Genomic DNA, 19,723 nt, shown 5'->3' with positions numbered 1-19,723 from the left:
GTAACCTATCTTGGGAATGCAGTGTTTTCTTTTACAAGTAGTCCCACATAGCCCCTTTTTAATGATCTGCAGAGAGACGCAAATTCACTAGAGGTATTAAATTAGAATTGAAAAACAACAGAGATGGCAGACGCATTACAAATGGGAAACAGAAATAAAAAAGGAGAAATGCAGTGTAACAACATCTGGGAAAACCAGGAAAACATTACAGTGTGGGGAACAGTAAGACATGTATATGTGGTATCAGGCACAGATTGACCAAGGGAGATCAAAAATGTGCCAAGAGGAACAGCTCGGCAGTAGGAGAAAGACTAACAGTTCCTTTCTCCTCAATGCTGAAGACTCCTGCAGATGCAGGACACTGGATACCCTTTGTGGTGAATTCCTCATGCATAGAGACGTGCTTGTAAAACGACATGGATACGGTTCCAACAGCCTTTTGTTGGAACAAAGTGCAAATGGAAGTACTTAAGAATCACATAATGACTTTTGATAATTCCTAAACAACCATATAATCAGAAAATACATGCTAATCAACCTTTCTTCTTCATGTGGACAACTGTGTAAGTAAAGATGATGCCCATGTGAGTCTGACACCATCCTATCAACTTTTGTTTCCATCTGAGAAATCCTTTAAATAACATTCAGAGTAGGTTTAACTTCCGTTATCATTCTGTTTGATTATTCCATTCCTAAGAGAATGGATTTCAAAATTGTGTTTTCCAGTTGAAGATTAGAGAGCTACTTCTAGGCTTCCTACCTACTTTAACAAAGTAAAATTCCACTGTGTCACAAAGGCTAAATATTAATACAGACGAGATTTGCTGTCATTTTAGTAAATGTTAGCAGTAAACATTTAGTATTCCCATCACTTTCCCACCCAAACCTCATCTACTCATGTTGAGAAGCAAACTGGATTTCTTACACCCTCATGATGCCTTCGTCTTGTGCTCAGGGACACCTGCCACTGTTGGACCCCAGCTTTTCTGCTTGGCTTCACAAAGTGAAAGCAGGTTGTTGCCTCAGGGCCTAAAGAGGGCAGCTTTTCACGCCTGTGATGCACAGGTACCATGCTGACCTTTTAAGCAGCCTGCTGCCCTCCAGGGAGGCTGCTGGAACAGGGGGAATGCTGCTGGCTCTCCGCATGGCACACATGTGAACAGCAACTCCCTACATCTGATGCTGTGGTTTGTACTTGGCACTGAAAGCAACACACATTGCTGCAGAGTGCAAGGCAAGATAGGAATCTTTTCACTGCACATCAGCAAGCAGTGGAAGTCCACTTAGCTAGCCTTGCATTTCTTACAGACACATCACCTTCATACTGCAGGCAGAGTCACAGCACTTGCCTCTGACTACAGCATACATGCCCAGAAACAGTGGTGGAGGGGAGACAGGGAGATAAGAGAAATCTCTTAGCAAGGCACAGAGCTGGGCCCTCTCAATCTCACCCTGCAGAGCCACAAACTCCTGGCCCTGCTGCTGGGGAAAACAGAGGGCAAATCCCACATCCTGATAAGAATCCAGAGCACAACTATGCCCTATGGATTTTGTCTGAGGTACAGCACTGCCTAAATCAGGTCTAATTGCCACACAAGATAGGATGAAGAATCTCTTAATTCCCCAGAATCTGTCCCAAAGGCTGAGCACTCTTAGTGCTCATAATCTTGTGCACTGAGTCACATTAAATAAGTTGCAGGACTCAGCCCAGGTTTGCCTCATTTCCTCTAGTGCACTGCTTTATAAAGAAGGGCGAGCTGCAATCTGAGCCTAGAAACCAGGATCTGCATTCTCCTCCTCCACTTTCCCCAGGCTTTGTAACTAAAGCAGAGCAGGAACTAGGTGCCTTATCTGCTGTCAGCACCTTCTGTGATTTTAAGTTTTCTATCAGGGCACAGAAGAGCCACAATAATGAAGAACTACATTATCTCATTTTGCATCAGATTTTCCACCTCCCTCTGTGATTTACCACGCCAAAGTCTCTTCTGTTTGAGTGATATGGAAAGTGGGAGATGAAGGCTCAAAATCTGCAATTTTGCCTAGAATATGCAGCAAATAGAGTCTAATTAGAAATTAATTATTATGAGCTATGTTCCTCTAACATAATTCGTTCTGCCCCCAAGTATCACTAGAGTATCACTCAGAAGACAAGAAGGTTTGACGTGAAGTCTCTTAGTAGAGAAACACAACAGATGCCATGTGGGGAGCAGCAAACTGGAGGCTGACAGGACTGCAGAGACGCCGGCCTGCAGGACAGGGGCAGAGGAGCCCACGGACAGGAGAGCTCTGAAAGATCAAATACCTGCTGGCTGAGAGCCCGTAGAGCTGCAACAACCGAGAGGGGCTGGTCCTCATCGGCTGCGCAGGGCTGCGGGCTCCTTCCCGGCGGAGGCGGACTTGGGCGCGTCACGTGCGGCCCTGTCCCCTCAGCCCGGCTTCCTGCGGCCGTGTCCCCTGGGCAGTGTCCCCTGAGCCCGGCTTCCTGCGGCTGTGTCCCCTCAGCCGTGTCCCCTCAGCCCGGCTTCCTGCGGCTGTGTCCCCTGGGCCGTGTCCCCTCAGCCCGGCTTCCTGCGGCCATGTCCCCTGGGCCGTGTCCCCTCAGCCCGGCTTCCTGCGGCCGTGTCCCCTGGGCCGTGTCCCTTCAGCCCGGTTTCCTGCGGCTGTGTCCCCAGGGCCGTGTCCCCAGGGCCGTGTCCCCTGGGCCGTGTCCCTTCAGCCCGGTTTCCTGCGGCTGTGTCCCCTGGGCCGTGTCCCCTGGGCCCCGCTTCCCGCGGCCGTGCCCCGCGGAGGGCAGTGCCTCAGCCAGCGCAGCGACTGCGGCCCAGTGGGAAACGCCGCTGTGTGGGCACGGCTCGCTGGGAGCGTGTCCCTGAACGACATCCCTGACTTTGCCTGTTGGTTTGTAGAACTAAATCCTAGAAATGACTGTTCCCAAAACGGTGCGTCGACACAACTTGATGCTTAAAGAAACTGCACCACAATGAATGAAGTCGGAAATTAAACACTGGGAAGAAGTTCAGGATTTGACAGTGTGTATAAAGGAGGCCTTGTCCCATCAGAAGTCAACTGATGACTAAAACCAGGAACAAAGCAAACCTGGAGCACCTACAGAACAGAGAATACCCTCGAATGAAGCAAACAGTTAAAAAAAAATAACCATGAGAGTTATATCCCCTTTCATGTCCTAGCAGTATGTAAACACACTAAGGTCAAACCTAGAGAGAATTGTTGAGTGTGTGACAAGCTTTCTTCAAGAACCTGTGTTTTTAGTCCAGCACGTGAGATCTTTGCACAAGCTCCACACTCCTGCATAACCCACAGTTCTCCTTGGCTGGTGTGTGGGACAAACACAAGACCAATTCTTTGGCCAAGACCCATCTCTATGGCAAAAACAATGAACTAATACACCCACTGTGTCAGCAGGTCCTGTACTTCAGAAGCATTGCAAGGGTTAATAACAAAAGAACTGGCAGGATATAGTGAGTTGCAGTTACAGCTTGGATACTGAAAGTAAAGATCCTTACTCAGGAGTGAATTTTACTCAATGAAACTCAAATTTTAAGTAAATGCAAATAGCCTACACTGAAAATGTGAAAAATAAACAAAATATCATTTAATTTAATTTGAGTGCCCAAGCAAGTAATTTTCAAGTCTGTTTAATGTTTAGGAAGAAAAAGCCTTAGTTCAGTCTCTGCAAATGGTTTTAGTTACTTCTGTGACTTTCCATCTCTTGAGGATAATCTACTCCTAATAAGGACAATTGCTTAGATTTATTACCCCACTGAGGTCTTGTTAAAGATCTAACAAAAATCCTATTTAAATGAAAAGGACAATAGAATCTTTAAAGTCAGTGTAGAGTTTAATTAAAACCTGAGACAGAATCAATGTCTTTATGCATTAGAAAAGCAAAAACAGATTTCAAAGCTGTTAAACTACATGTAATTGGCATAAACTATCCATTGAGCCAAAGTAAAAAAAAAAAAAGGCAAAAAAAGGCAGACTATTGTAGAGACATTGGAGTCTATTAAAAAATAAAAAACCTGATACATGTGTATAGCACCATATTTTTGCATGCATTTTTTTATTTGCCTAATTTGCTAAGCATATCTTAGAGCAAACATGAAACAAGCTAGCTGTTAAGTCGAACAAATCCAAAAGGGACAAAAAGAGACTGATTGAAATCGATGCATTAACATGAACCAGCATTTAAAAACGTTTCATAATGTTCCCAAAGAGAGCATGTAAACTGCAGCAGTCTCAGTGCAAAACTGCTGTAATCTGTGTTCCCATGTAGTCATTATTCATACATGGGAGTATACAGCTCCTACAGTCATTTTTCATGCATGAATAGTTTAAAACCCGAAATCACTGACATAAATCCACAAGGGAGACCTCCTTTTTGAAAGTTAACATCTCGAGAACTCTGGGAAGGAATGTGAAGCCAGATACCAGCCCGTGTGCTGACACAACTTTTCTGTAGGGAAGGATCTGCGTGCAGCCCCACTCAGACTGCAGGCACACCCAAGCCTTCCCCAGCCCCAGAGCCATCGCCGCCCTCCGGGGTCCCGTTCGCAGAGCCGAACCCTGCACAGCCAAGCCAGCTCTACCCCACCGGCACGCAACGGGGACCTCGCACATAGGGAAGGGAGGTCAGCGCAACAGCTCCTTTGGGCACGTACTTTTGAGGAGAAAATAAATTGAGACAAAAACTATCCCATAACCTATTTCTGCTTTAAGGAAAATGCTCTTTTCTTTCCCTTCTTTCCCACGGGAAGAGTGACGGGCTGGCTGGGGCGGGCAGACACGCGGATGGGCGCGGTGCAGAGAACAGCACAGCACACAGAAGCGGCTGGAAATGGTGCCTCGGCTCGGCCGTCCCCTCTGGCTGGCCCAGCTGTCACCCGAGAGAGACAAAGTAAGAGTCAGGAGGGAACTGCGGTGCTGGAGTGGGTCACACGACTCCCTCGTCTGGAAAAATCCCGAAAGGATGGTGTGTGTCACCTTCCTTTTGCAGCACATCAGTCCCTTGTTAGTCATTTAATCAATCTGGTGCCCACAGAACTGGCCATCTTACATAGGCCTCTCTCCATTTAAAATTACAGCTCTTACCGCTGCTACGGTATAGCCGGCGCCCTTGCTTTTTAACTTGCATTTTTGCACTGGTGTTTAGTGTTTAGGGCTCCCTTTTTTAAGTCCGGAAACACCTGCCCGAGGCAAGGCCAGCCGCTTGCCCGGCCACCAGGTCCCTCCGGGGCGCGGGTGGGCGGCGGTGGCGGCCGGGTCCCTCCCGGGGTCCCTGCCCGCGGATCTGTGCGTCACCTACCCAGCAGCGCCGAGACGCGAGAGCCCTCTGGACAAGCACCGTGGACCACACCATGGGCTGCCTGCAGCACAAGCTGTGCCACACCTCTGTCTCACCCTGCGCCGGGTGCCAGCACCGAGGGGGAACGCACGGTGACACGCCAGTGCCACCGGCTAAAGCACCCGGAGGGCGGCACCCCGAGGGCGGCACCCCCCGGCCGTCCCGGGCCGCCCCCGCGCACGGCCAGCGAGGCAGCGGCCTCCGCGCCGCACGGCCCGCGGGCCGCAGGGAGCGGGCGCGCAGCCAACGCCCCGCGCTGTCCCCGGGCCCGGCCCGCAGGGTCCCCCCCACCGCCGGGGCCACGGAGCTCCCGCGGGAGCGTGGAGAACGAGGGGTCCTTGCACGCAAGGGTCCTGCACGGCTGATGGGCGATTCCTCAGTGCGCCTCAGGCCGGCGATTGTGAGCGCAGTAACGGAGGGGAAATGTCCGATGTGAGCCCCGTGTGAAAGACATATTAAAACACAGTGTGCGGTGCATCCTGGGGGTTGTATTCCTCAGTGACCTTTTTAAAGAAATAGGGTCTGAAATAACTTGTCAAGGTCTGTAGGAAGACACAACTGTTTATAAATGGTAGCCAGTGCTTGGAATTATATTACCCATTCCACTTGGTTGCAAAGAACTCCTCATTTCCCATACTATCCACAGAAAGAATGGAAATGTAAATTTAGTGCTGCTCCTTTTTTTAGTTCTTTCATTATAGATACAAAGCCTCGCAGAGTTTCAAGGCAATGAGGAACGCTATGAAGCTGGGATGAAATCCTGGAGCATCTTTCAACCACATCTACAGCTAACAAGCAGAACTACATCTTGGTGAGTTATGACTAAGCTCCAAAAAAAAAATATTATTGAAAAGATATTAATAGCTGCCAATGACAATTCTAAGCAGGATTTGGGATCTCTGTTTCATTAATGTTATGTAGTTCACTTGCCACATTCATGAAACAAAGGTTACTTTCCAATTCAAGGATGAGTGAAATACAACTGTGAAAGGTAACATTTGAGTCTACTTTGCTCTTTGTACACATGCACTTTCTTCTGTCAATAACAGCATTGCCAAGAGATAAGAGACAGGCTCCTCAAAAGATAAGTCACATAACAGCCTTACAGAACAACTGGCCTGGTACAACAGCTGAGTGACACAGGGCAAGAGTGGAGCTCCACAGCATCAACAAGCTTTTCTGACAGAATACAGATTTACACTCGGTAACCATTTTCATTACTGATTAGGTTTCCACGTCTTTACAAGCACATTCCAGTCATACTTCCAAAAGTATCTGGCCAGTCAGCACAACCTTGTATAGCAGTAGACAAAATGACATCTGCATAAAGTTTGTCTGCAGGAGAGAAAAGGCAAAATACAGGCATGAAGGTGAGGATTGTCTCAAACTCAACATTACCCTCAAAGCCTCAGTGCTTCATGCAAACAAGAGGTGGCTCCTAAAGCTGTACCTCTGAAGGAGGTAATACTTTGTCCACTATTTTTCCTCCTCTTTTGCTTTTTATATCCTTTTTTATATCCATGCTATATCCTGAATTAAAAGTCTTAGAATAGATACCCTACTCCTGCATTAAAAGTTATCAGAGGGACTTTTATAAAAACACATCCATCAGATGCTTCTTTAGTAAATTTATCCTGTTGGGTAATGGATTGTTGTCCCTGTCCAGGAGGAGGCTGATGCTGGGTGTATGGCTGCTCTGTGTGCCCTCCCTGATGCAGAGCTCTGGGACTCTCCTTCCAGGGCAGGATCATGATGTTTTCATGTCTGGCACCAACTCTACCAATGGCTGCACTCACAGATTTTTCAAGGAATACTTACACAGCTACAGCACCTGACACCACATCAGCCCAGCATTTCCCAATATAAGTGGTATGGAGGAATACAGATAAAGTGCTTCATTCTGTGCATCATCCCACTCTAGGAAAGGAAAAAATTTCTCAGAGGGCTTGAGTAAGCAAAAGGTGAGGCCTACAATTAACTAGGGCCATAAATACGAACAATAATTACCTCGGTGGAGAGGTAAATGTTTCAGCACTAACACCTGAAAGCTTGAAATTAGGTGACACATTTTCAAATCAGTGACAAACAACCCGAAGGAATATATATCTAGCTACTTTGGAAAGTGTTCATGCAGATTAAGTCCAGGCAATAGCAGAAGTCAGAGTTGTTCATAAATTCTCCTGGTTCTCAGATCTGCTCTTCCAGAAGAAAAGCACTTTAAGAATGCAACAGCCACTTTGCTTTTGAGCACACTCCAGTAGATCTCAGTACAGTTCCTCTACACCTGAATGAGCAGGAGTTCACTCAAGTGAGGGAGCAGGCCTGTCCCACATCTGTTAAACTTACACACTTGCAGGACTAACACCCAGTTATCTCTATAAAGCTAAAACCAACCAAACAAAACCAGGAAGAGGTAAGGTGTAAGAGTAGTAAGCTCTTTTTCATCTTGTCCACAAGGACCTGGAATTAGCAATTTTGTTTAGCTGGATATTTCCAGATTTATAAATTCAAGTGTTACTGGAATGGGAGGATAGAATTGTTCTTTAAATCACAACAAGTCCAATCTGTTGGAGAGCTAGGATTAACAAAAAAGCTTGAAAATTAATGTTCCCATTGTGTCACTGCAGGGTAAATCTTTCTTTCCAGTCCTCCTTCCAATTTGAAAATTTCTGAAATTCTTCACAGAGGTGCCACAGACAACGTGTTCTAGGAAACTTACCTTTCTCCTGCCACTTCTGAAGCTTGCTCTGTCCCACAAGCAAAATCCCAGCTCCTCTACAACACTGTCTACAAGATCTCAGATCACTACATTTCCCTTCTCTACCCAGCTTGGGAGAATGAGGTATCTTAACCCCTGAGCACTGCTCAGTTCCTCTTAGAGGAGATGTCTGCCCCTTCCAGAACACAGGAGGTAAATTGTAGCTTTCTTCACACCTGCAAAAGTTGCAGCAACAGTACTGTTATGTACAACAGTACATAACTACTTCTGTAGTGAGCTCAGTGTTCACCACCCACACAAGAAGGGAAAGTACAACACCATCACAAACAACTGAGGAGGAACTTGGGGTTTTTTTTGAGACAATACTTTTTATTTACAAAGACTGTAGAAAAGTCATATTTTCTTGAGCACAGTTGTTTTTTAAAAGCAGGAGGCATTTTCTTTGGTCCAAATTCAAAGAGGCACTCAAATGCACTAAGCATAAACATGCTTTTAGCTTTTTATTAAGCAAGCTGCTCCTACAGTGACTGAGGTGATCTTTCTGTCACATTTCCCTAGTTACTCACTAGTGCTGCATGGATGTGCAGATGCACCCATCTACTAAAACAAAATGCAACAAAACCTCTACCCAACTTTGGATCTCCTTAAATTGGCAGTAAAATCACAAGTTACAGTAGGAACTATTTTAAAGTATTCTCAAGAAAATACAATTAAATAAAAAAATCTAGAAAAAATCACAGCAGGTCCTATAAGAGGATTCAGACAAGAACTTAAAACAGCACCTCATTTCAGGTTACCATTTGTTTTGCACTACATTTAAATGTTGAAGAACGCAGACAGGAAAAATATTTTAAATTCTTCTACTGTGTCTCTAGGCACTGTAGGACAGTCATTCTGCAGCAAAACTTCAGCCGAAGAAGGCTCTGGTGGTGGAATCCATTTATAAATGATGCCCAGATGATAGCACAGTAAACGTCCTTCTTTTGACAGGCTGTACATGTCTATTAGAAATATTTCTTGTTCCATATGCATGCGGAGGATTAGACACATACACTCCTCACACAGAACAACTGCCTCCGGAACACGTCAGCACAGTATTTACTACCAAATCCAGAAGGAGTTTGTGATTCTTACATTGCCCCCGTTAATGAGAAAAATGTCACTATAGAAAAGCTCTCTCTTTTTTTCCCTTTCTTATCAAATCCTTCAAAGAGCTGATAACTAGCTTTTATAGATTGGAGAGTCAGGTGGAATTCTGAATCTATTATTTTACTAAAACCCCAGGGGTCAACTTATCACCTGAAAACCATTTTACATGGACAATTTGACTTTCATGTGGAGTGTCAGAACATACCCTAGATGGAAATCTAAAATAAATTATATGGAATAGTGCCTTCTTTGTGCTGAAATTTATTGGTCCCACACTACAATAATTTTGAAAATTGTATCCCTTAAGCTACAGTGCTGAGATATTATTAACTGCCTGAACTGAAAGAGCAGGTATGATTGGCTGCTATAAAGTCTATGGAGAGAGACTAATTTCTATTGAACCACATGCTTATCTGAAGCTGTGTTCCACCATTGCAAGCTGCCAACTTTATTTTCTTCCAGAATACACTGCCCATCTTTTTACCATCATCTTCAGTATGCACTGTCACTTCAGCAAATCCATTCCAGAAGCTAAGAATGCGTCTAAGCTTCTGCTAATATGGTTGTCTGAGACAATCACACCCAGGAGACAGGGAGCAAGAGATCCACTTGTACCTCTTATCTTCCTAACACAGGTTATTTTCCTCACTAAGCAAGCCTCCAGTCTCTGAAATGCATCTCTGGGATGTATCACAAGATAAGCATATCTATTTCATGGCAGACACTTTCTTTATCACTTCTGCTGCCATACTTTGGAAATAAAATTATTTGATAATGTGCTGATGCTTTAGTCAATGCACCTTTTACATCTGTTAGTACATTTTTAGAAACCAAACTGACCTCAGAGCCTAAAATCTTTATAATTGAGAAGATACTGAAAATGATAAATGACACAGCTGCTGGGCGACTATTATTTGAGTAGAAATTCCCAATCAGACATAATAATAATAATAATAATAAATAATTCCTTCTCTAGACATAATACACAAAGATAAGAGTTCTGGAAGTGTATTTCCTACACCAAGGAACCTAACAAGACTGAACTACAACACCTGAAATTTTACACTGCAACCAGGAAAAAACAGTAATAAACCATATTGCCTCATTTTTATTCAGATAATTTAATAGCCTTTATAAACTGAAATTGCTAAAATGTAGGCTCTAATTTGCACATCCAGGTTTCTAGATAGCACTACTTTCATTTTTTCATTTCTAGACAGTGTCAAGCTCTCTGTGAGGCATTCACAGCTAATGACAATTTACTGTGGCAAATCAATCTCTCAGAACCTATTGCTTCTGGTGATGGCATTCAGATCACTAAGACCTTTGCCAGGCAGGAACTTGAAAACCAAGGTGTGGCAGGTCTCTTCCAAACCTTTTAATGCCTGTCTGTCCAACATCTTTCTTTTATTTTAGGATGGATCTGAGAAGAAGCAGGAGCTTGTCAGTAAGTGAACACTTGTCCTGAATGAGTGGCTTGGCTGCTTAAAGAAACCATCAAAAGTATTGGCAAAGCCAATAGTAAGAATCTGTGAAAATATACAGTTTAATGGCAAGGTTCACTGTATTATTTACTACACTAACTACACAGATTAAAGCATAAAAATAAGAGTAATATTTCTGTGTCTACTTTCATTACATCCTACATCACCAAAAGTGACTACAGCAAGTTAGCAGCCTTTTTCTGTCTCACCCAAACAACAGGAATTCTCTCACATCACAAATTCACGGTACTGGAGATAAGGAAAAGTGCCAAGTTCAGAGTTTTCCACTTGTATTGATGAATATTCTGAGTACTTTTAAGCGCTTAAACTGATGAGATAAATGTTTTGGAACAGATTTCTCTAAATTATAGCTTCATTAGATCAAAAGAAGAAATCCATAATTTCAAAGGATAAAGCCTGAATCTAGCCTGATTCTAGCTTGAAGTGTGATCAGGTACCAACACAAAGCAGCTTAAAACAAGTTACACAGGCTGACCTTAATAGGTGTGAATATCAGGTTTCCAGTGTAGAAATATGTATTTTTCAATATACTTTTCTGAGCAGAAATCATGTCATTTATATGCAAATCAGACTACATTCTGCAGCTGATTCTTCTGTGCTGAAGCCATGGGAATTATTTGCACTTAATAAAGCCTCATAAATAGGTTTTGCCTCTAAGTGGGTGGGAGAACAGCAAATATATCATAACCATTTACAGCTACAAGCATCTTTTTATTTTGAAAGTTATATGCATTCTTTAATAGGAAGTTTCACAGTTACAAAAGAAACATTGTTTCCTCTATATAAACAAAATACCCTTACAGCCTTCAAAACAAAGTGTTTTGCCTTATTCCCTATGCTCAGCTATCTAAAATGCAGAAATTGCCATCTGGCCTCAGTCAAAAAGACATGCTAATTCCATGCAGTATATGTTAAAAACAGGAAGAAATTACCTCTTATTATATCTAGGCACTTTTCTTATATTTGAAAGGACACATACCTTCTTTATGTGAAGTATGTCCACCCAGTGCCATCTATTGCATTTCTGCAAAACATGTTAACTTCTTCACACACCACCAATTAGATATGCCCCTCAAGTCCTGGCACATGGAAACCATCCATTTAAAAAGCACAAGAGGACAGACTCGGGGCCACTCTAAGCACATTCCCCTAGGTGTAGTGAAACTGTAGTGTTTCAGTGTGGTAGGTACCACACTAAAGCCAATTGGGAAACAGCTCTCCCTAACTGGTATAAACCGTCTGGACTGGGGCTCCTGTTAAGGGCAGGGCTGCAAGTTAATAGCAGCACATCTTTTCCAGCCACTTCACAACCAGAGGGAAGAGCAACAGTGATCAGCACTGCCTAGACACAGACCAGTGACAAAAGAGCCCCCCAAGCGCTTACAGAGGTGCAGTCCTTATCCCAGCCCATTCCACCTGAAACACTCGTTCAGAGCACATGCAGACCAGGAGTTATAACACTGGGAGAAAATTGAAGGCTTAAACTGATACAATTTAATGTCACACAGATTTCAAGAACAAATGCAGAAGCATGGCTCAGCCAGGTTGGTCTTTATCTCAACTGAACAGGGGCAGCCAATAAACACCTGCCCTTTTTCTATCTGATTGTTTTCAGTCAAGCTGAAATTCATCACTGAAAATACTATATGTGCCTCAGTTAATTCTCATGGAAGTGTTCCAAAAATTTAACACATTATTAGCCCTCTGCAGGAAGTGAATTTTACCCTGATTAGTACCTTCTCTTCTATTTCTTTGTTAAGCAAAGGAGCTTGAAAAAAAACCCAGGCATTCACGGATCTCATTTCAGAGAGACAATTAAAGATTCTGGCACTAAAACAATTGACATGATACAGCTCTTTTCTCATCTACATAAAATGCAGACAGGGTGACATAAAGAGCTAATGCATGACACTCTTTCAGAAGAAGTACCACCGATACTATCATAATGATGCATTAGAGTGGTATCATTTGTGCTCTACAAAATGACCAATTTTAACTATTTTGTGTATATTGGTTTCAAATGGTGATTTCTGTTCATTCTGTATCATTATTATGACTGCCCTTAAGAGCACCAACTCTTTTATACCTCACATAACTATTCTGTGAAGGTATATCTAAGTAAAAATACAACCAAATAACAAGAGTCCGACTTGTTGCAACTGCTCTTATCTTAATAATTACTGTAATGTTTAACTCATTAAAATCTTCAAATAAATGAATAAAGCACATAATTAAAATGTGCTCAAGACATGCACCACACAATGAAAATTATGTCACAATACATTTGCCGTATTCTGTGTGCTATAAACTTCTTATACACAAATATGTCTGGCAACATGTTTAAACACTATACTTATTTTCCCACTATTTTTGAAGATTATGAGTTTTGAGTGCATATTGCATTTTCTTCAGCATGGTTGAAGAAATGGTTGACCTCAGTTTATATTTTGAAATCAATATGTGTGATAGGACAAGGAAGCATATAAGGAAGTTGAAGTTAAATTAAAAGCAGGTATAAGCATGTATTTTATTATGGAGAATCACACAAGTAAGATAGTAAAATCTGACTTCTCATAACACTGAATTTTCTTTCACTACTTCATTATAGGAAACAATATTTTTTATAATGTAAATTTTGTAGAATCATCCCCAGACTAAAATCTGTGGCATCCTTCTGTATCCCCGAAGAATTACTTACATAATCCTACTGATCGAAATTCAAGCCACTCATTTAATGTTTCAACCCTATGTAGAATTAAAATAAGGATCAGTTTAGACTCTAAAAATGTTTTTATGTACTTTAGTCTGTATTTTACTCATTGTTAGTAGCTTAGTGAAAATGTTTGATGATATCCTGTGGAATTTAATTAGTCTCTTTTAGCATTTGGTCAGCACCACAAGCAAAGCACAGCCATCTTTTGCCATGCTATTCACCTCAGGAAAGTTGGAACCTTACATGGATAAAGGAACTCAGTTCTCACATGTACAAGCAAGGCAATATTCAGTGAGCCTGTCTGTGAAATGACAGCACACCAGCTTCTCCATGTCACTCTCATCACAGGTAATTTGCAGAGTTCCACCAGAGAGCAATTCAGCCCAACCTGATACAGAAGTATCTTCTGATAGTGTCTGCCCCTTTTTAGTGGCTAGACAGGGAATCCAAGTGAACTAGGTTTATCACTTAATGGGATTCAATTAAACAATGGTAATTACAGCTCTCCATATCTATGTCAACACTTGCCTTCTGGGGCTTGACCTGGGGTTTTAGTCCCTTGGTCATTTACATGCAGCATCTTTTGAGAAACACCACTGTATCTTCCTGGGAGCCATCTGTTTCCCATGGAAATCAGAAGATGGTGATGGGCAGGAGATAAAATCTGCATTCTTTAATCTTAGCCTGACACAGAACTGGAATGTGTACAGTCCATCAGGACTGCTGAGCTAAATGTAGCAGTAGTATAGTAATTCTGAGTTACGTAAGCTTGGAAGCTTAATTTAAAAAAAAATCTGACAAAAAGACATCTGACATTCTAATAACTTTGAGATGTAATAAAATAAATCAGAGAAAAAAATGTAGTTTTTCTATACTTGAGGTGTAGAAAAGTGAGTTAAGCTTGGGCCTGCTGGCATTTGCATAGTCAAAAACATATTGAGGGATGAGTATTGAGGCTGCTTAGAGTAGGCCATTCTTTTATGCAGACAAAGAGTTCTATCAAGTCAAAAGCGTAAGGAAACACTGGAGTCAAAATGTTATTCGCTGAGAAAATTACAACTTGGTAGTGCAGCTGCATGGCTGCATTTAGTTGCACCACAAGCAATGTTGTAAGAACAGACAGCTAATGTTTCACATGTGATTGTAACATTTTAATACCTCACTTTTTGAATGGTTAACAGTAAAAATTAACATTCTCTTGGATTTCAGACAATATCATATATTGCACTAACTTGCAAGGTCTACTGTTAAAACACTAAAGCTACAAAAAGATATCCAAATCCAATGCCTGGTGCCTAAATCTGTATTAGGACACATGAATGCCCATTTTATGACCTTGGGTATGAAAGTGAACAGGCAACAGAATTTTAGAGTATTTTTACAGACATTTAACAACTAATTTGCTGAGAATATGGAAATATATATGCTTAAGTTGCACTTTTTTATTAACACATTCATAGCACTGTCAAAGGGAATATCTAGAATCTAGAATAATTTACCATTCTATTACTTCTATTTATAAACCTAATTATTTTACAGACTCAGTACTATAAAAAATTCAGCTTTAGAGAAACTGAAAGAAAAACTCAAAAACATTATGAAACTTCCAAGGAAAGAGTCTTTCATTCACTTAAAGCTTACTTGAGAAACAGGACATGTTACTACAAACACATTACTACAAATCTCTTACTTTCCCTAATGGGATTTTCTATTATCTATAAAAGCATCCTCAGCTTGTGAACTATTCTCCTTTGACATATTTCAGTATTTTTCTTTATAATCCTGAAAACAGCAAGGTCAACAAAAAAAAATACTTAAGTACTTATCAAAACAAGATATTATTTCTTATATTCTATAAATTAGACATTAGTTTTGTTATTATATACTCTGTGCAGCAATCCAGCAATTGATAAATAGGTACACAACAGAAATCAAACACCCTTGACTGAAGCCTTCACTGTAAAATTGACTATAAGTTTTTTCCCCAGCACTTACAATGTATTTTGTTTACATGTTTTACAAAATACCATCAAATATTCCAAGAAAAGGCTTGACATCATTGGATTCATCATCAAGAAGATATCTAAAGAAGATTAAGCAAACAAACAAATTAGGTATAGCACATCAAAACCTATGGAATAAGGAACACTATATACAGTCCAGAGAAATCAAGATAAGCAAAATAATTTTAATTTCTCTTTTAAGAGACATTTCTTTTAAGAAATTAATGAAATTTAAATTTAAGAAATTAAATGTAAGAAATTAAATCTCTTTTAAGGAAAGTTAATTGTTACTATTACTGCAAAAATGAAACTTTTTAACAATGAATATTAGAAACTAACACGTTGTCTAAAGTTATATATGTTTTTATTACCTAGGATCTGCTTCTTTTTCTTGCTCTTTTGTGAAAATAAAAAAATCTTCTTTCCTAGTGAATTTAGAAGTGTCTGAGATTATTTCTGGGTTGGAAGAACACTGTACATTTTTTTGCTCTTGAGAAAGACTTGAATGCTTTTTTCCTTGAAAACTGAACTGCAACATAAAAGTTAAAAAGTATATATGGTTAAAGCAACTGAAACTCCCAGACTGTTGTAGAGTGTAGTACTGGTATTTAATTGATATTATGGTGTTTGACAAGGACCAATCATGTGATGAATCTAACTATATACCGGATAGAAAAACAATCAAATTGAGTAAATAGTTTTGAGATCGTGCTATATAAAATAAATCATATCCCATTTCTTTGTATCAAGAATATCTCACTGAACATAGATTGCATGCAGGTTTGGACAACACAGAGAGGCTCAGAAAGTCAGGATGTCCGAATTGATTTGTAAATCAGATATGGCAAATATATTTACACAATAAATACACTAATTATAGAAAATTATGTTACCAATATATTTTTACTCACCAAAGTTCTATTTCTATCCTGTACAGATAAATTCACTTTTGATGTGCTATTGACCACACAAGCATCTGAGTTCTGAATATTGGTCTCATCTTGTACTGTGCATGAACTGAAAATACCAAGTTAAATAATTTCAATGTTATTACAGAAGTGCAAAATTACTTGCTTTTCAGTTCAGGATTTTCTACTTATTTCCCTGCACACTTAAATAAGAATCAAATTAAAATCATTCAACAATTCATACCTTTTAAACATTGAAATTCATTCACTTTTACGAGTGAACAACTTTCTATATATTTAATTACATAGATACATGTGACATTCAGACAATATTTTAAACTGAATAAAATAGTAGTAAATTATGTAAGTCTTACTCTTTTGAAATGTTATTTGTGGCTTTGCTTGTTGTATACTGGCAGAGGGGTTCACATTCATCTGGAATTTGAAGGCAGATATTTCCATGTTCTATGGAAGAATGGAAGTTTTAAAAAGAGTTGAGAAGCAGCCAGAACCCCTTTTAAGTATTTCACATGCTATGATAAATAATACTTTGAAAATTACAGAAGTGTCTTAATACTTGAAATATTTCTTCTGTGGGTTTTGGGCTGTGATAGACAGTCACTATACATTATGCAACAAAAATTGTGCAGTTGCAGGCCATCAAAAAAATTTTAATTGTGACTTTTTCAACTCTCCCCTCTGTATTAAATTTGTCAAAATATATGTGACATTCAGTGTAGAATAATAAACCTGTCAGTCAAGTCAATTAACCAAAAATTTCAGGTGGTTCTATTCATTGTATACTATATTAATTTATTCTCAAATAATAGCCTGTAGATTAGTTTGTACGTAAGAAAGAAAAAAGTTTGTTGAAATAACCTTACCTAATTCTCTACTGACAAAATTACTAGCAAGTACCAATTTCTCATCATCAATATCATCCCAAATATCATCTCTCAGTTCAAAGTCCACATTCAAAGCATCTGAAAAACAGTATCTGCTTTTATCTGTGGCAGAAAAATATGAAGCATTAATATAAAGATCAAAACAGTGAACATTGTAATTTTAAACATTAGGTATAAGTTACTATTCTTTCCACAATTCCAGGATTGCAGTTGTTTCTTAGATACTTCTAAGGTATTAATATTATCTGTCTGGTCCACTGAAGGTGATGAAGATGACAGTTTATTGCTAGACCTATTTAAAAAAAAATAAATCAGTGGCATCTCAGTAAAACAGTTGCAAAATAATTTTATTCACAAAACAATTCTTAGCAGTACCTTGGCAAGGCTGGCAATAAAGACTTCGGTGTAAAAACAAATTGTTTGAGATCCATATTTTCAGCTTGATTTAACATCTGCATCTAAAGAAAGCAATATATTTTAAATTTTAAGATATAAACATACTGAGAACTGTTATTTTTTAACAAGCTTAATGACATCATTAATATTGTAAGTTAGATTAATATTTAAAAATCATAAAACGTTTCTGATATCTGTTTATCTAATATACTCAGTTAAAAAGGTTTGCATTATGTGTTTCTAGCGGAGATATCCAAGTACCCTGGCAAACCCAGACTGGTTGACTCTCATCTGTATTAGCTGTTGGAAACAAGCAAACAAAACTGTGAGGTGGAAATAAAACTCTCCAATACCTTAAATATCATTCTTGATGCGTAACGACCTAGTTTAACACTACATTCAGAGGAATAAAGTGCAAGCCATGAAATCTTTCAGAAGTTTAAAACTAATATAGATGGTTTTCTTATAAACAAGTCGATCTACCTGCCACTGAGAAAAGGACTCTTAGTAGCATGACTAATAAATACCACAATTTGTTTCGTTCAGGTCATATTTTGCCAAACCAAGTCACAGTGCAGTACCTTCCAACAATGCCTCTGAACCTCACTAACCACAGCCTATCAAATGCCATAAAATAAAAAAACACAGAGGACATGCACAAAAGTGGACCACTGGAAGTGTCCCAAAGAACAGTAGAACCTCTCAAAGATTCCTGGAGCTTTGTACTTTACTTTTTGCATTCCACACAGAAAAGTCAAACTTGAATGTTCATATTTAGTGATAAAATTCTCTCTGCAAACAATGCCTACAAATATGTAACAGATTAAAATAAACGTATGAAATGGCTGACTACATTCAAGTGAACCTTTAGCCGTTTTACTGGGGGTATAGATGAAATTGAGTTCCTGCTCCTTAAATCAGCTAGGTACGAGGAAAACTGTGTGTCTCCATTCATCTGTGACCTCGGAGGTACTCCAGTTTTACCTGAGAAAATGAAGCAAAATGATCTTTAGATTCGTTATAAGGGATAAATCCTAATTATTTTCAGGTGACTTTGAAAAACTTTGCCAATAAGCTTAGTATTTTCTGTTAAAAGATTCTAAAATATTTAACATGCTAACCACAAGATCTAACACAGAATTTATATAAAAATGCAACAAGCTTGACAGTTTTTTAAATCATAGCGTAAGTACAAAAAGTATCATTAATCATTGTAGTGCCTATAAAAGTGCTACTGATAAAGCTATTTATAACTGTTTTTATGACTGCATCATAACAACTCAGGCCCCATTCTCTCACTTGTATTTCTGCTAACGTAGCCATTGGTATGATGGGAGCTGTTCTAAATTGCATTTGTCTAAAAGTATCAGAAGTAGTAGATTTAATGAAACTCACAGCAGTCATGCCCACACACATCTTTATTTTTACAGCGGTGGTTGCATTCTCTGTTTCCATATTTCCTGAAAGCAATCTCCTGTTTAGATCTGCCTCCTAGATAAATATAATACAGAAATTCAAACAGCAATATTGGATATCAAACACCCATGATTTTTCTTACTTTCAAAATCATCAAAGAATTGCACCGCAGTACTTGACAAGTAGAAGCAGCAGAGTTGTATTCTTATTACCTTTAAGAAAGAAACAGCAGGGATAAATAAAGATCTAGCTCCCTAGTGAAAGCAAAAATCAATTTACTGTTGACTTTTGTATTAGCCAGATCCTGTGACCTGACCATTTACCTGTATCTACTTTTGCTGCTGGCAGGCTTTGGCGTGAGCCATAACATATATCAAGTGTAGATTCAGCTTTCAATTTTTGATTTGTAACCACCTTACATCCCTCTGGTTTTGGTGTTAAGTAGAAGGCTGTATATGCTTGCTGTATATCAAGGCCAACTTGGAAAAAAAAAAGACAAAAATATTAAAACTGCTTTAACTTGTCTCTATACTACTGATTAGTTTTATGAAGTGTTTAAGAAAGCAAATGTTACTCAAAGATCATGGAAATTTTTAAAAATAATTTTCCCTTAAAGCACACTCTTGTATGACCAGATTCTTTAGCAT

General features: G+C 39.8%; 2 protein-coding genes across 2 annotated transcripts in view; both read right to left on the bottom strand.

Moving 5' to 3' along the window:
• The window catches only part of ZNF644 (zinc finger protein 644), an 81,660-nt gene extending 76,207 nt beyond the window's left edge, over positions 1-5,453 (bottom strand). The window contains exon 1 of the mRNA XM_058842313.1: positions 5,324-5,453. The gene's annotated coding sequence lies outside the window, so the exon portion shown is untranslated. The remainder of the gene's footprint in view (positions 1-5,323) is intronic.
• Positions 5,454-14,584: 9,131 nt separating this feature from the next.
• The window catches only part of HFM1 (helicase for meiosis 1), a 32,397-nt gene continuing 27,258 nt past the window's right edge, over positions 14,585-19,723 (bottom strand). Inside the window, exons 29-38 of the mRNA XM_058842859.1 lie at positions 19,400-19,555; positions 19,056-19,151; positions 18,526-18,644; positions 17,640-17,722; positions 17,447-17,556; positions 17,244-17,342; positions 16,734-16,794; positions 16,363-16,468; positions 15,823-15,980; positions 14,585-15,531 (exon numbers count right to left, since the gene is read on the bottom strand). Of these exons, the coding sequence (XP_058698842.1) occupies positions 15,465-15,531; positions 15,823-15,980; positions 16,363-16,468; positions 16,734-16,794; positions 17,244-17,342; positions 17,447-17,556; positions 17,640-17,722; positions 18,526-18,644; positions 19,056-19,151; positions 19,400-19,555 (1,055 nt within the window). The 3' untranslated portion in view covers positions 14,585-15,464. The remainder of the gene's footprint in view (positions 15,532-15,822; positions 15,981-16,362; positions 16,469-16,733; positions 16,795-17,243; positions 17,343-17,446; positions 17,557-17,639; positions 17,723-18,525; positions 18,645-19,055; positions 19,152-19,399; positions 19,556-19,723) is intronic.

The sequence above is a fragment of the Poecile atricapillus genome, chromosome 7 (assembly GCF_030490865.1).
Source record: "Poecile atricapillus isolate bPoeAtr1 chromosome 7, bPoeAtr1.hap1, whole genome shotgun sequence".
Lineage (NCBI taxonomy): Eukaryota > Metazoa > Chordata > Aves > Passeriformes > Paridae > Poecile > Poecile atricapillus.
Note: the sequence above shows the minus strand (reverse complement) of the source record. Positions and strands in the feature narration are given on the sequence as shown.